The sequence below is a fragment of the Echeneis naucrates genome, chromosome 5 (assembly GCF_900963305.1).
Source record: "Echeneis naucrates chromosome 5, fEcheNa1.1, whole genome shotgun sequence".
Lineage (NCBI taxonomy): Eukaryota > Metazoa > Chordata > Actinopteri > Carangiformes > Echeneidae > Echeneis > Echeneis naucrates.
Window position 1 is genome coordinate 13,381,437 of NC_042515.1, and position 16,200 is coordinate 13,397,636.

Consider the following 16,200-nt stretch of genomic DNA (forward strand, 5'->3'; position numbering starts at 1 on the left):
GGACCGTTGCGTAACAAACTGTCAGATTTCAGTGAGCATTTATTAATCATGAATCTTTTAGGTTGAATTACGCTTATTTCGGATCTCAGTTGTAACGTCAAAAGCCTCAGTTTTTTCCATAAACCAATTTGGATTATCAGCATTTGTGACCGAGCAGACCGATGCACATTTTCTGCTGTTTAGTGCTCACTGAAAAGCCAAGCAGGATTACTTTCAAAGGATGTGAGTATTAAACATGTATTACTTTTTTTTAGATATGTGATTCGAGCGGTCTGAAAACAAGAAATATAAATGTTAAAATGTCTTCATTTGCTCAGATGAACATGGCAGGCAGGTTGACCATTTCACACCTTTTTGCCGACAAAACAATCTATGAATCAAGAAAAATAGAGGAGATAAAATAAGACGGCCAGCCTAAAGCCAACACAACTGATTTGGACGCTAAACCGGGTTGAACAGGTAAATTTCTTATTTTACTTATTTTTTTTTTATAAACCCCGGTGAAAGCTGTCGACAGTGCAGCGGCACTTTGACCACCTGACTACACTTCCCATGAGCACCGTGGGTGGGCGTGTCTTTCCTGCGCGGTGGAGGTGGGCCTCGGCGCCGCTGAGTTCAGAGGTGACGGTGCTGTGTCGCTGTCGGTCGGTGAGAACTTCACGGTGACTCCGGGTGTGGCTTCAGACCTTACAAATCTCAACGTGGACACACAAAAAACGGAGCGACGGCTGGACTAAAGAAGAAAAACAATAACAACAAGTAGAAACATCCTGTGAGAGGTAGTGAGTGTCTGGCAGCAGGAATCCGTGTGCTCGGTTTTCAACAGCTGGAATACTTTTTTTTGGTTTTTGGATTTTTGATTTCTTTTTTTTTTTTTCAACTTTCTTTTGGGCTTAACTTCGTGGCCAGCTTTCGTGTCTATTCCGCTCAGATGTTTTGCTGGAGGAAATACCCAGTTAGCTAAAAAAAAAAAAAGTCAACCGTGCTCGACAAAGTTGCCTAAGCTTTGTGTGTTTGTGTGTTTTTTTTTTCCGGTGGCTGGACAACTTCACTCTCAGCAGAAAGCACCGATGCTGACCAACATTACCGACTGAAATACTTGCCAGCCTTTGGGGGACTTTGCTGCCTTTAAAAACCCAACCTCACCTCGGACAAACCAAACCTTTGGCTTTTAATGATTTTCATTCCCCGTCGTTGATGAACGGACTTTATCACGTTCGTCACCGCTGTTGAGAAAAAAAGGGGAAGTCGAGTTACTCAACTTCAGCCCTTGTGGGTTTTTTTCTTCTAAATAAGGGGGTTTCGGAGTCGGTATTTTGTTTATTTTTTTTACCCCAGGTGATACTTTCCCACTCAGCAGCAGACCTGAAGCGCGCACTGGGAACCATGGGTTGTACAGTTAGTCAGGAAGATAAAGCCGCGGCCGAGAGGTCTAAGATGATCGATAAAAACCTGAGAGAAGATGGAGAGAAGGCGGCCAGAGAAGTGAAGCTGCTGCTGCTGGGTGAGTCGTCCGTCACAACACTGACACTGAGGCTGCAAATGTGCAATACACTCAACTAATCATGCAACGTTAGGAAAGACAGATGTGACTCAGGACACGCCAGAGACTACAAGTCAGCAAGCAGGCGTATTTATCTGCAGCTAACCTGTGTCTTTCCCTGTATGTGTCTCCTGACCTTCGACCTTGTCCTTCATGCTGTTAGAGCAACACCTCTGAGAGTTGTTGGGGCCATTTCCTTTACCCGCCTCCTGGAGAGACAAATACAGCAGCAGTAAATGCATGTGTTGTGTGAGTGCAGCATCAAACCTGTGAACTTCACCTGCATCTGCCTCTTCACAGGTGGGACAAAGTAGCACGTCCCTGTGTCCTATCTAGGATCTACTTTGATGTAGACCCATGGGCCTCATTTGGAATGCTTTGGAAAAGTTTGGAGTACCACGGAGCTCATGCGCCCAGTCTAGATTGCCAAAAAAAAAAAGTTTATTTTGCAGAGCAGCCAACATCTTACCACTCTTCTGTTTAAATTTGGAGTCGTTTCCTTCCAGTAGGACTGGACTGAGGGGTCAGACATGGCAGAGTCTGGTTGATAATGAGTGGGCTGCTGTTTGGATAGCGAGTGAACAGCCCTGACTGTTCCCAGCACAAGCTACAGGAAGCACATCCATACTTACAACACACAAACAGAGGAAGAAAACATGCGATTGAAAGCACTGATTGATAACATGAGAGTTACTCTTTATCAGGCCTGGCTATATACATTTACAGGAAGAATAGCTGTTACAATAATCTAAAATTATTCCTCAAAGAGTTTTTAAGCTGAGTTTACTTCCTATCCAGTTTAGATAGAGCCACTATTTCATTCTGATTGCTTCTTCCTGGCAAAAAGGGTCCCTAAAGCTTCAAAACCTCACCTGACATGCAGCTCAGAGATGCAGAAGGAAAAGGAAGCAGGATTCATGAATATTTACTTGCAAATTTACAAGCACACCTGCAGTGAAATGAATGGCAAAATGGAAGCAGAAAATCTTAACAGTGGCTCTATTAATAATTTTTCTGAACTGGATGTTGAGATCATTGAACTCCTGCGCCAGTGATGTATTTCATAGCATTGGTTTATATATAATCTTGAGTTATTGCCTTAAGTAAATCAATGCCATTTTCTAAACTAACACTGAGCCATTTTTTAAAGAGATGTACAGTGATTTTATTGACGGTACTTTTCCGAACATACACTCAGGCTGAAAATGATATTGATCTTCTTGAGCAGAGGAATCTTAACAGGATGAGAAGTAGATGTTGTTCTCTTCATTAAACTGATTATTGTATTCAAAGTCTTTTGGAACAGTAATTTACACCTGGTAACTTCATTTTACAGGATTAATTGTATTTTTTTTTTTTTTTTTTTCACTTTTCTGTCCCTCAGGGTTTTTTTTTTTTTAATAAGATGTTTAAATCTAACATAAAGGCGGTTATTTAATATGTTTGGCAGCCAATACATCTAGCAGAAGCATGGTGATCACAGAATATGAAGAAAAAAGATGTCTTCATTTTTCTTGACAGAAAACAGAAAAGTCTGCATAAATTGGCAGAGAAGTCACGCTGTATCTCTCTCCTTACACTTTGAAGACATGGCCGGTTGTTAAATTCTGCTCCTGGTTAGAAGTCTAATTGCACACTCTGCTCAGTGAGGAAGGTTTCATATCAGTAATTATCATCCACTGCAGTGTGTGAGGGTTGGGAGGAATTATAGGAGAGGTCTGAATCTGAACTGTAGGTTCATGTGAAGTCTTAGATCATGCAAGTAAGAGCTTTCCCTTTGCTTGTGCTATTTGAAAAACACGTCACATGCAATGGCTGCAACCGGATATGAAGCTGGAATGTCTAAGGATTTCTGCCCTTTAAAATGAAAAATTTGCATTCCTGTTATCTGAATCATAAATGCATTTGTGCATTTCCTCTTACCTCTAAGACTGCACAAAACAAATTTGGACTGATTTTGATTCTCTCTTACGGTGCCTTTGTATTTTCACTGCTCGCTATCCTCTTAATGACAAGGGTTTAATTGTATTGTGCTTTATCTGCTCATTAAAAACACAGTTGAAATTGTTTCTATTCAGAAGCAATATATATGACAAAGGTGTGACATCCTTCCAGAGGTGTCACATCACACCTCCAGGTACGCTTTATTAGCACTCAAATCTGCCACCATAGTATCTGTTGGAACAGCTGAGAAAAGTCGCACTGTTTCCTTCATCGGACAGATATAACTGGCTGCTTACTGGTGTGCGATGAAGCCTAACTGCCTGAGCTGTAAGCCCATTTCCTTCCTAAAGCAAACTCGACAGACGACAAGATGAGATGTGTGGCTAAGGCAGAAGGGCAAACCTTGTTTCTACTTGTTGCCAGAGGCAGACACGATGGGTCTCTTTGAATTTTCTCAGAAGCATCGCCTTCCTTAACGACCTCAAGAGCTCTAATCACTAAAGGTTTCATCAAAGTTCTTTTTTTAGCTGGTGTAAACTAAGAAATGGAATTAGAAATTTCCATGGTAACTGCTTTTCTCTAATTACACCTTCCCAAAAAGGAAGGCTGTAGTAGGTTGCTCTGTGTTGCTAGTTGTCCCTAGAGAAAGCTATTAGTTAATGTAGCAGAGAGGACTTCATACTGTTGAGGCTTAAGCTTTCATTAATGGGAAACACCCGTTCACAGGCTTTGCTGATTCTGGCCTTTGACTGACATTTAATCCTCTCCTCATCGAAAACCTTTTTTTTTTTTTTTTGTCTTTAGTTGATGTTCTTGTTTTTTTTTTAAGCTCAGCACTAATGAAAGTTCCTTTTGGCAGCCTTCTGCTCCGACTGTGATGAGAACACCGGCCTTGTAGTAGGAAATATCTGCATGATTAACTGTATGTTTGATTCATACACACATACACGCTTCAGTATTAATTGTACATAAACACATTTGTTCAGAGGCTTGACAGTCAATTCTGTTATGTAAATATTGCATGCATGCACCCAAGGGCACATTGAAAAAGGGAGCTATAGACATTTAACTGTAAATAGTAAAATGTTATTGACATGTTAACTAAGAAAATGGGCTGTTTCTAAAAAAATTGTTACTTAGATTTTCAAGAAGAAAGAAATGGGTCTATTTTGAGTAGCTGATATGATAGCACTTATTTACTTCCATTGAGGATTGCAGATTTTTATGACATGATATATAAAGCCTGCACGACTGTCTTTATGACTTAGCTGTTGCTAGTGTTGCATTGGATTCCATCACACAGCTCTATGTGGTTACTGCAGTACGGCTGTCACATGTAACAATGTAAGGCAGACATACTGTGTTTAGCCTGCAGCTGGTTTTATTCATGATCAAAGCATCAGATGGTTAACCTAAAATGAGGATGGCAGCCACATTACATAGCCTATACCATGCGATGGGAATTGCACTATTAATGGTTACAGACTTAGAATATATTATTTGTGTGCAGTCTCTTGTGTCTAATTCTAACATGGTCACCTTGACCATTGTTATTAACATGGCGACTTTGTTTAAAATCAAAGACAAAAAGGAAAAAGCACATGATGCGAAGCAGTCATTTTTCCCTTCCTCTTTTAGATCTGAGCTTTGCTGTGTGTGTGACAATGGTTGCTCATTAATTTGCCCTCTAAGCTAAAAGCCATGGACCTGCATGGACCTGCGATGAACACTGGAGTGTGATTGGAAAATTGGAATCCAAAGAGTAAAAAGCAGTATAGATAATACCCAATGCTGGATATTACAATTCCTAAATTAAAAAAATAAATAATAAAAATAAAATAATACTCTTCCAGTGGTATTTCTATATTCATTTGTGTTAATGCTCAATTATGAGATGTTGCATAGCAAACATTGTAATATGCAATTAAAAAAATCTTTCTAGAAAGTGTTTTTGTTCAACTCTCGCACAGCTTGCCCAGCCTAGACTGATCAGTATGTCAGCCGTACCAGCATTATGAAATTAGAGCCTGTCCATTCATGTCAGAAATACATTTCTCTGGCATTTATCTAGTCTTGCAGCGACACATGACACAGAATTATGTTTGAAAACAACACTGTGAGATAAATGTCTGGTCTTGAAATAATTTATCTTTCTAAGGATGTTTGAAAGCCTTAGATAGTCAAGTAATTCATTATGACTTTTAACAATATTTTTAGGCAGTCATTTGACAGAAGTACATTAAGGTAGTGGGAAGTATATCTTCACAGAACAAGCTTGGTAATATAAATGCATACACACCTAACAGCCTGTTCCGAGTGTCCCATTAAAAATTAGATTTTTACAATAACTTTAATACATTTTGAGGATAATTTATAGTATATTTCCTGTTGCAGTGAAAGAAAAAAGTTAAATACATTAAGAGGTCTAATTGTATAAGGTCAAAAAAGTCTTTCATTTGTCCTCAATTTTTCGTTATGGTAACTTTCTGCACACGTGGCATTCTAAAAGGTATTGATCAGAGCGAGATTAGCCAGCCTAGCCACTGCTACTATTTGTTAAACCCATCAGTCTAAATAGAGTTGAGCTGGGAAACCTTAGCTGCAGCTACTGAGACAGTACAATGATAGGAAGCAGAGGCCAGTCTCTCTAATTCAGTTAATGTTGCTTTTCCAGTTGGTGCAATAACGGTATATCCAATAGAAGTGTGTTTAACATATTTGTCCAAAAATCCACAGGAATTGCATATTTCTATATGGTATAATGTAGAATGAAAGGATTACAGTTTAGCAGCAAATTGAGCTCAAACCTTTCCAGTATAGTCACCTATATACTGTTAATAAAGTGACATGCTCTGCTGTTGGTCTACCCATGTGGTCAGCACTGCTGAGACACTGGGCACCTAAAAGTCAATAGAATAGCTTTATTTAGTGTGCTTACATGCACAAATACAGTAAGCTGACTATAGATACCTGGATATCTCTGGGGAAAAGAAACAGGTCAAGCTGCTCTGCTTCAGAGGTACAAACAGCTCTCTGACTGTGTGCCTGCTCTGGCAGCAGATGACACTTTCACAGCTCCTGAAGAAATATCACCTGGGCATCAGATACTGAACAGCTGCATTGGAACTGATATTTTCAACAGGCACGATGAGCAAAATGTGCCAGTTCTATAAAATGTATTAAATGAGCCGCTGTCTGTGTTTTGGTTGACTTGAACTTGTTTACTCAACAGTCTGCATTACAGTGCAGCCCAGTTAGATATGTGGTTCACTGGACAGCAGATCTGTGAATGTGTATGTGAACAGTCTGATTATCCTGCAATTACAGGGAGAGCTCTGAAGATAAAGCCCGCTCCTGCAGACTGTGTGTCTCAGTTAGAGTCCACAGGGACTAGACTGTGCTATCCTCTCTGCTCTGGAAGTACTGACAGCTTAGAATATCCTCCACCACTGCTTCAATCCCCGCCACCAAAGAGAGCTCGTATATTGGCTTCATTCTTACATTGTTCCTGCTGCCTCATAAAAACTCAATAGTATCAGAAATCAATATTTTTGTGTGAAATGGTTGTATGTGGTGTGTGTGTGTGCATGTGCGTACATGCAGTTTCTGGTGTCAGTGTAGCCCTCAGGTTTGTTCTTGGTTGTGGTCACAGCAGAGTTTGAAGATGCAGAGCCAGATCATGAGCATAAATCAGTGTGAATGCCCTTCGCCACTCATATTATGTGTAGGAGGGGAAGTAACTACTACAGTATATAGTCATGCAGACACCCCAGCACAGACAGGAACTGTTGCAAAATCAAAAGCTGTCTGACCGAGAGGAGGAGCTTTGTGTGTGTCTGTGTGTGTGTGTCATGTGTATCTGACTGTTGTGCATGTATGTTCACACATATGTGCCCTGGGGCCAAAGCGCCTTTATGTTCTACTCTACGTCCCATTGTGATTGACATAATTGTGTATTACTCATACAATGCTCCCTGTAAAGATATTTATTTTAGTTAGGCCTCTGAAAACACAATTCACTCTCCAAGTTCATGCCCTTCTCTCATAGTATCACCAGAAATGTCAAAGTTCACCTCTTTTATAATCCTTATGTTTTCAAGTTCCTTTAGGGAGTGGGGAGCTACAGGCGGGGGTTTTCTTTGTCTGACCATGTCATTAAATACACATACAGTAAACCATTATCCCCTCGCCCCCTCCCACGATCCATTTCCTTCTTCTTACCATTATAGGAAATGAGCTCATTTCACTTCCCCTCCAACCTCATCGGGTTATCCTGTCATTTTTCTGGACTGGTGCTCCTGGTTCCCTTGGGGTTCGTCTTGCACTCTCAGCTTTTAGCCTGTATGTTCAAACCAGTGGAGGCTGGGACTCTTTGAAACATTGTACCTTTAAGGGGAAGTGTGCAGCAGTGGGTTGGGTGGTGAGGGGAGGATGAAAAGAGAAGAAAGAGGATTAGTTAAATGTAGCTCGAAAAATTCCTAGAAAGCTCAAGAACCACAGTTCATATCTAACAAAAAAGGTAGATTAAATATCTATTTATGAGCAGCGTCACAGCCTCACTTAACCACTGCCATCTCTGCTTCCTGTGGTCACTGTGCAGCCATATGACATGACCTCCTCTCTTCATTGTTCTTTCTGTAAAGTTGCCATTTAGATAATCGGTGTGGTATTGAAAACTCAGGTGAGAGATGAGCAAACGCAGTCTTATTAGCTTACGAGAAGATGAACCACATCATCTTGTAAGGTGTCGTTAACAGGTGTGATGACTATATCTTGGTGTTGTTTGGAGTGATGGTGCACTGCTGTGATTTGAAGTGGTGATGTGGTGATACAAAGGAAAGGGGAGCTGTCACTCTCCCTCAAGTGCAGGATGAAAATACATGCAACTTCCTCCTTCTGTGTCCTTCCACACTTTTCTTTGGTTTTCCCGTATGTAAGACGATACTCCTGCATGGGACCTCACTTTTTCTGTCACACTGTGTGCTTGCAGCTGCCGCCTATGTCTCTTGTGTTGAAGAGAAAGCGCATCAGGCGAGGTATCTACCATAACATGAGCAGCAGGGGTCTGCGGTAAGGTGATAGATAGAGGGAATAGTTTAGATGTCACACTGGGCAAGGGAAGGAAGGAATATTTTTTTCCCAGGGGGCTCAGGGTGCTAATGTTGTGACAGCTGGGCTGTCAAGACTGTAACCAAGAGGTCAATTTATTTCACTTGTATGGCCTGCTCTTAGCGTTCCACTATTGACAACTGGACAAATAAAATACATGCAGTTCCTTGGGATTTGAACTTTTACCTGTAATTATATTTGTTTGTTGTCATGTTTTTTGTTTTTTTTAAGTCGTTGTTAAATTAATATTTTATCAATTGTAAAGTCAGTTTCAGGTTAGTAGGTGTTTCTCACTTTTTTTTGAACCAAATCAATATAGTAATGTTGTAGGTGAGACTAAACTATACTCATTGTCGGGCTTGGATCATGTTAATCTGAGAGTTTTTCAGCTTTAAAATGTTGTTTATATATTCATGAGCACTCCTCACATTTATTACCTTTTCTAATGATTGTGTTGATCGGGGGCAGTGTGTTCTTCGTCCTCACTCTGTTGAGGCTTGTATCACATCCATGCCTTATACAGAGCTCAGGAACAGGCAGTTGTTAGCGCTGTGGAGACTGGCACTCTTTCCTCTTGCTCCATTCACACTCATAGCTGAATGACCTCAGCAGTATCAATAGCACAAAAATAGTTGAGTTGGGGCTGTGAAATCAGTTGGACACGGGCTTTGCAGGAAATACAGTTTCTTTTTTGAGAAATTACATCAAAAACACTGTTCACCTTCAAAACCCACTCTTGCTTCCTTTTCTTCTACAAATTACAATCTTTCATGGGTGCCACTGATTTCACAGTATTGAAATAAGAACGGCACACGTGGATTGTAAATTTAGACTATAATTCGTGCTTCTAATAAAATTGGTAATGATGATCAGTTGTACTTCACACAAACACACTCAGGTAAGTGACTGTGCCTACTTTGTCCCAGATGTAATGAAGTAGCGGCTCTCTCACTCTCAATTTTTGATCATGGTATTCAAGTGCGTAGCAGATGGAATTGATGTCATTTCCTGTTTCAGCTGCATCCCCCCTCGTGTTTGTCACTTCCTCTTTCAGATGGCTGCATGTAAAATGGAAGTACATTCATGTCTTTTGTTCAGCTGGTTGAGGAAACAAACACACCCATCCTGTGTCAGTTGTTGGGTTCTGATTCTGATTTTGTTAATGTTGCACTGCTTGCCCTTGCCCCAGTGAAGCCCTTGAACAAATCTAACTGCACTACTTAGTGGGGGAAAAAAGGCCCCCCCTCCCTATTTTTTTCCTTGCAAAATGATAGCCTTATGAACAACCCTCATGTCTGTGTCTGAATGTCGCAATGACCCTGGAAGACTTGAGAGTGAGAAGAAAAGTGGCATGCTCTTTAATTGGCCAATAGCACATTGAGTCTGCTAACAATGATCAGAGTTTTGAAACTTTGTTGCTGTTACAACTTATCTTTTACACATAGTACACAGTCACCACTGGCATCATTCAACATTCTCCTTAAGCTTAGAAGAAAAAATTTGGAAAGAATGCTGTAGAACCATAAAATATGTTTGTGCTTTCCAGTGTTATTTTGTTTTCCACCTCAGAAAAAGTTAAAGCAGCAAGATGCATTGGAGGAATGAGTCTGGGATGGAGAAAAAAAGAAATTCAGCCAATGCATTGTGGTTTCTGTCACTAGTAAATTGTGTATGTGTGTGCATGCATGTACTTTTGTGTGGTATATAATTTGATATGTGGGAGGCAGACTGGCATGCCCTCGAAAGCGACACGCAAACTAGTATTCAACTTGAAAATCTGTTTTAAAACTTTTCCATGATGGATATATGATTTATGGACAAAGAGGAAAATAAATATAGTGATCAGAAGACAACAGAAATAGAAAATCTTGTCACTTAATGGCAATGCTGTGACACATTGAGTGATGAAAAGGTGATGTTTGTTTTGCATGTCAAAATGTGCTGCTGCGTGTCCTCCCCACACAGACTCTGCATGTGGAAATATTGTGCAAATGAAATCATTATTGGACTATGTATTACAAACTGATTGTCAGAATGGCTCTTTAAAAAAGGAAATAAAAAGTCAAACAAGCTGCAGAAATTCTAGCATGTTGTGTAAGACTGCAACAACACAACAAATGCGCTGTTAACTTCACGGAAAACTTCTTCACACATTTGACATCAGGGAAGTCACTCGGCAACTTGAAAACAAGTAGTGAAATGGCTCAGCTTCATTCACATTTTTTTTTTTTTTCGAAAGATGTGCCAACTGAGTTTCCTTTGAAACTTTGCAGGGTATTTCATGGCTTATATACAGCAGTATTTATTTCCACAGGAACACAGAGAAACATCCGCATGCAACACTTTTAGTGTTTCAGTCACAAACACTGCTTAGTTTGACTAAAGTGAGTTCGGTATTGCAAGACTTAAAGAAGAAATGTATTTTAAGAGTTTCCATGTTGACAGGAGAAAACAAGTTTTGAATCAGAGTTGCAGAGTTGCATCAGAGTTTGCTGCTGCTGCGTGCAAGTGTGCGCGTGTGTGAATGTGTGTACACACGTGAGAAAGTGCATATGGCCAGAACCAAAGCTCATGTCTGTTATAACTTATAGTAGAGGCGCAGGTGTAGAGAAATATACGTACGTATGTGTAGAGGAAGAAAATTATTTATGCTCAGGATAAGTCCCCTTTCCCCCTGAATTTTGTATTCTGTTCAGTGTTCAGCAGAAAATCGAAGAGCTCATAACTGTGGGAAATTCCCAGGGGAATTAGTTTATTGGTTCCCTTCAAGCAAAGTTCGTCTTCATCAAATTATCTCACTAGTAATGTGTAACACTGTGTTAACACACCAACTGAAACACTGCCGATATTCCAGCATGCAACAAGTCAAATGGGCTGTTTTTCATAGGATTTTTAAGAACCTGAGTAAAATAACTTGTATAATAACTTACTTTGGGCTTCACTTTTAATTTCCACTAAATCCAATTTTATTAGGATTCAGTTTTAATAGAATTTAGATAGGATACTACTTTTGAACTTTCCACTGAAATAAACTGAAATTGCAACAACTGTGCCAAAGGCTGGAGGAGCTGCACCCCTTCTTTTCCGTGCACAGTTGTCAAGTGTTCGTCAGCCGGAGGTTAGGAAAACTAATAAGTAGAGCATATGATAGTCCCATCCACATTATTAAGAATTTCTTCCCACAGACGGGAAAGGGTGGGGTGGGGGGGTGTTCATGGTGGTTCAAATGATACTTGTGCCAGTGTTATCACAATAATTTACAACATTTACAAAAACCTTTTTATATATATATATATATATATAACCTCAGGGCTGAAGTTGTCAATGAGCAATGGTTATTCTGCCCTTTCCTTTATCTCATGTTAATGAGCTTGGCAGTTTACAAGTAGTGCTCTTTTAAGGTGACCCTTATGCCACACCTCCACTGCTGCCCTAAAGGAGTAATTCAACCATAATTAACTTTTAACTCACTGCAGAGATTTTCGCCCTTCACTTGAATACAGCTTATTGATTGGCTTAGCTCTGTTAAAAGCTGGAGCTTTAGTTCTGTATTACACTGTATTTGGTCAGTGGTCCCTCACTAATAAAAGCGGAGTTTTGAGTTTGTACTTGATGTTGATGCTATTTCAGGTATTGCAATTTAAAGCATATTCCTACAGCTATTCATGGAACAGCTGTTAAGCAGAGGCACTGATAAAATATAACCATAAAATATAACCATATATATCAACCAATATAACCATAACTGTATACTAATATTGTACTATTTAATAATGATTATATTGATAACTACTAGCCCAGCTCTTAGATACCTGATGTCTGTCTATTGGTGGTACCGTACTAAGATATTAAGATATAAGGTTTCAGATACTAATATGAAAAATAATTTTAATAATACTGTATCAGTATCACAAACTACACAAGATCGATGATACTGCATCTATTTTAAAACTTTAGCTTTACGTCTGTGTTAAACACCTGGGAGTTTTCCCAGAAATCTGTCCTTCCCCTCTGCTGCAAAACAGTAGCCTTCCCAGAATGCTGCACTGTAAAACCACTGGTAACTTCTAATTTGGAGCAGCAATAACAAATTTATTTCTGGTAAATAGTGTAACCGTAGTTGCTAAAATGGATTAAAAGGTTTTAATTTGAGCCATTGCAGACAACAATAGCAATGATATCTCTCACACGCACATATACAAACATCTGCATATACTGGATTAGTAGTAAACAGTTAAATGTTTTTTGTTATTGTTATAGTTCGGATCAATGTTCAGTGTGGGCTCACTAACTTAGACCATCTCTAATGGTGAAATGATACCATTGTTTTTCCCCCTTTTTGGCTCTGAAAAAGAAGTGATGAACAGTGTGTAGACTGTATAAGGTGTGCTGTCGCACAGACAGATGGGTGTAAAAGACAGGGGAGAAAAATTTACTGCAGTGGCAAGAGAAAGGGGAGACAGAGAGAAAAGGCATGGGTTACCAGACCAAAAGAAAGTGATTGGGGGTGGGGGGCAGGGGGATTGTAGCTGTAAGCAAAGGCTTGAAGTTGGAGCAGACCAGAGTGCAGCTGAGCCTTTGGCAGGGACACAGCACTGAGGGCTTTATTGTGATTTGTAATTATGTGGTTTTCTGTGGGGCCTCAGTTTAGCGCGCTCCCACACTGAGGCTCTTTTTAGCCAGGGAATACTGAGTAGGAGAACAGAGGGAGGGTGGGGCCAGGCTCACTGTTAACTATTTCTGTTAAACCAAGAATGAGCAGACTGAAGCTCCACTGGAGTGTTGAATGAAATTAGAGCCATGAAGAATCTGTGACACTGAGACAGACAGATGTATATTATAACTTGCTAGAAAAAAAAAGACATCTTTCCTTGCCTTCACTCTTTCTTTTATTGCTTAATACGATCTTTAAATAGCATACAACTATGCATTTGTAAAAGTACTATGCACAGGGAGACGTGCCAAGTGAAAATGATTTCGAAGTTAACAGGTATTAGTGAAAATGGGGACAGTTATAACCACAAATAGTTTGCTAGTTGCTCAAGCTATTGAATTTAGCAATGCAGAAAAATGAGAGCAAATTCTAAATATGTTCATTGGTCATATTTCTGAAAGGGGGGTAACTTTATTGGCATATTTGGCTTCCTACAGTGACAGTTCTCTTGTCGGGGACTTAATCTAAATTCCTTCCTTTGTGGTTTGCTTTTTTTTTTTTTTTTTTTTTTTTAAATAATCATCATTATAATTTAAACAAGCTTTTAGAGTTTCAAGAGTGGTCAGGAAGTTGTGTGATTTTTTTTTTATTTATTTATTTATTTATTTATTTTTTATAAGGGCCGGTGGTCTGATGTTGCAACTCAGCTTTCCTTAGTCGTGTGCTGATTGAGACCTGAATCTTTTTTCTTAACAGCCTCTGGAGACAGACAGAGGTTCCCTTTATTCAAAAGTGGAAGAAAGGACAAAAAGGCTGTAGTGTGTGGAACAAACTAAAAAAAAAAAAAGAAAACTAATGAAAAGGGAAGTCACACATTTAGTCATCTCCTGACTGAACGTGAATAGGAACGAAGGGAATGATGGACAGGATGGTGGAGGAAGGAGCTTTGGGAGAGGAGCAGAGGTGATAACAAAGTGTTGGAGTGTTAAATTGCCGTGCTACATGTTTTGCTGTCAGTCAGTGGCTGAGCCATGCCACTTAAGTTGAAGAGAGCAGACAGCTGTGCTAAGCTGAATGTGAAAACATGGCAGGAAGCTTCACCAAAGGTCTTTCTCCTCTAAATTGTACCTGCATGCCCTTTTAATTCCAGTGCCTGGAGAGATAGACTAAAATAGTCTGATGTGATTTTTTTTTTTTTTATGTGAATTTGGCTTTTTTATTTCCTGTGAATTGCTAGATGCCAGTCAAACATCGGATGCAGACAGGTTCAGAGCCTTTCTGTATCTCTGCTTATCAATCACTGTTTTCGGAGTCTGCCCTGAAAAGAAAGTGCCAAAGACAGAGAGCTATGCACTGACTCAAACCTGCCTACAGACACTGCCAGTTGCAGCAGGTTGATTTCCTGTTTTTCTGCTTTCTTTCTTTTTGCCCCCGTGAAGCACTGCAAGCATTTAGGCCTGAAACTAACAGCAAAAAATATCAGCTCAGGTTCATTAGATAGGTTTGGGCTTGATTCTTCTCCTCACACGGCCCGGATTCTTGGTTTCCACTTGGCTCAGTTTTTTTTAGATTGAGACATTGTCTTACAATCTGTTAAAGTAAATCTTCATTCTTCAGCACTTTCTATGGTTGGCCCAGGCCTATGGTGGAAAAAAGCCAGCCCCCCCCCTTCCCTAACTTGATTAAAGACTGTGGGGAAAGGGGGCATTGAGACAATAGAAGATTCTGGGCCAGACCAGCCTGGGGGGAAAGTCTCCCTGCTTTCTCCAGTGGATCCTAAAGACAGCTTTTTCTGGTCTTTACAGGAGAACTGTTTTGTTAACATTGTCACTTCTCAATTATAGTTCAGCTCAGCCCAGGAACATGTTTAATCCTGATGTTTTCCAGGCTCAGTGCCCTTGCATTTTCTTTGGCCCACTGTCATGTTGTGGTCGAGGAGCAAAGGTAGTTTGGATTTGCAGTCTGCAAAGTGCAGGGTCTACCAATGTTTCTTATGAGCTGCAAAGTCCTATTTTCCATTGCCTTGCTAAATATAGCGTTAAAGCACATTTTCCCAATGCTGTTCATGAATTAGACATAATAGCTACTTAGGTGAGGTGGAGATTCATGAATAACGTTAAAATGAAGAAGAGGCCAACTTCAACCAGGGTAGACTATGTCTATGTCTGAATGCATGCACAGGGAACAGGAAGGGCAGGGCTAGGGCTGTGCAGTGTGTTTCCTGTAAAGCAGGAAGTGAGCAGGGTCAGACCACAGAAGCACTGAGTTATTGCTCTGAACTGCTGCAGCAGAAATCCAAAATAAACAGTCCATTGGTGCCTCTCTCATTCCCATGATTTTGTGCTTGATTACGATGAGACAGCTGAATTCATTTTTTTTTATTACTAGCCATTTAGCTCCACCTTCTTCATCCCTATCCCTGAAAACACCTGTGATTGGTCTGCTCTGGCTCCAGAAGGTTTCTGAAGGTCATTGTGTAATAGAAATGGACTAATATTATCAGCCCTGCAGTATTAAGGAGGATAGCAACCAGCCATTCATCTTAGGCTCTGAGAGTGATCTTTTACATGAAAGGATAAGAGAATTAAAGGCGCCGATGATGACTCAGCAGTTTGGGTATAATTTGTTTATGCTGACTTTAACGACTGGACTGTGTGTTTTCTTCACTGCTCTCGCTTGTTTTTTTTTTTTTTTTAATTCAAATCTATATGACCATTCAAAAACAAAGACTTTTATCTGTATTCCTCCCCACATGAATCCCACATATCAGCTATGGATTGCTGTCTTCTATTACAATAAATACACAAATAACTGAAGAGACCCCATTCCACCATGTTAACATGTGAAAACTCCCAACATTGTTACAGACTTGGTCCGGTTCTTCTGAGCTTGATTTCAATTTCTCATTTGAAGTTGTAATGCGCAGATAAGCAGATAGATCACGTGTAGT

The 16,200-nt window shown here is 40.0% G+C and overlaps 1 protein-coding gene across 1 annotated transcript in view; it reads left to right on the plus strand.

Moving 5' to 3' along the window:
* Nucleotides 1-603: 603 nt before the first annotated feature.
* LOC115044287 (guanine nucleotide-binding protein G(i) subunit alpha-2) overlaps nt 604-16,200 on the plus strand; it is a 43,794-nt gene continuing 28,197 nt past the window's right edge. Inside the window, exon 1 of the mRNA XM_029503275.1 lies at nt 604-1,504. Coding sequence (XP_029359135.1) covers nt 1,387-1,504 — 118 coding nt within the window. The 5' untranslated portion in view covers nt 604-1,386. The remainder of the gene's footprint in view (nt 1,505-16,200) is intronic.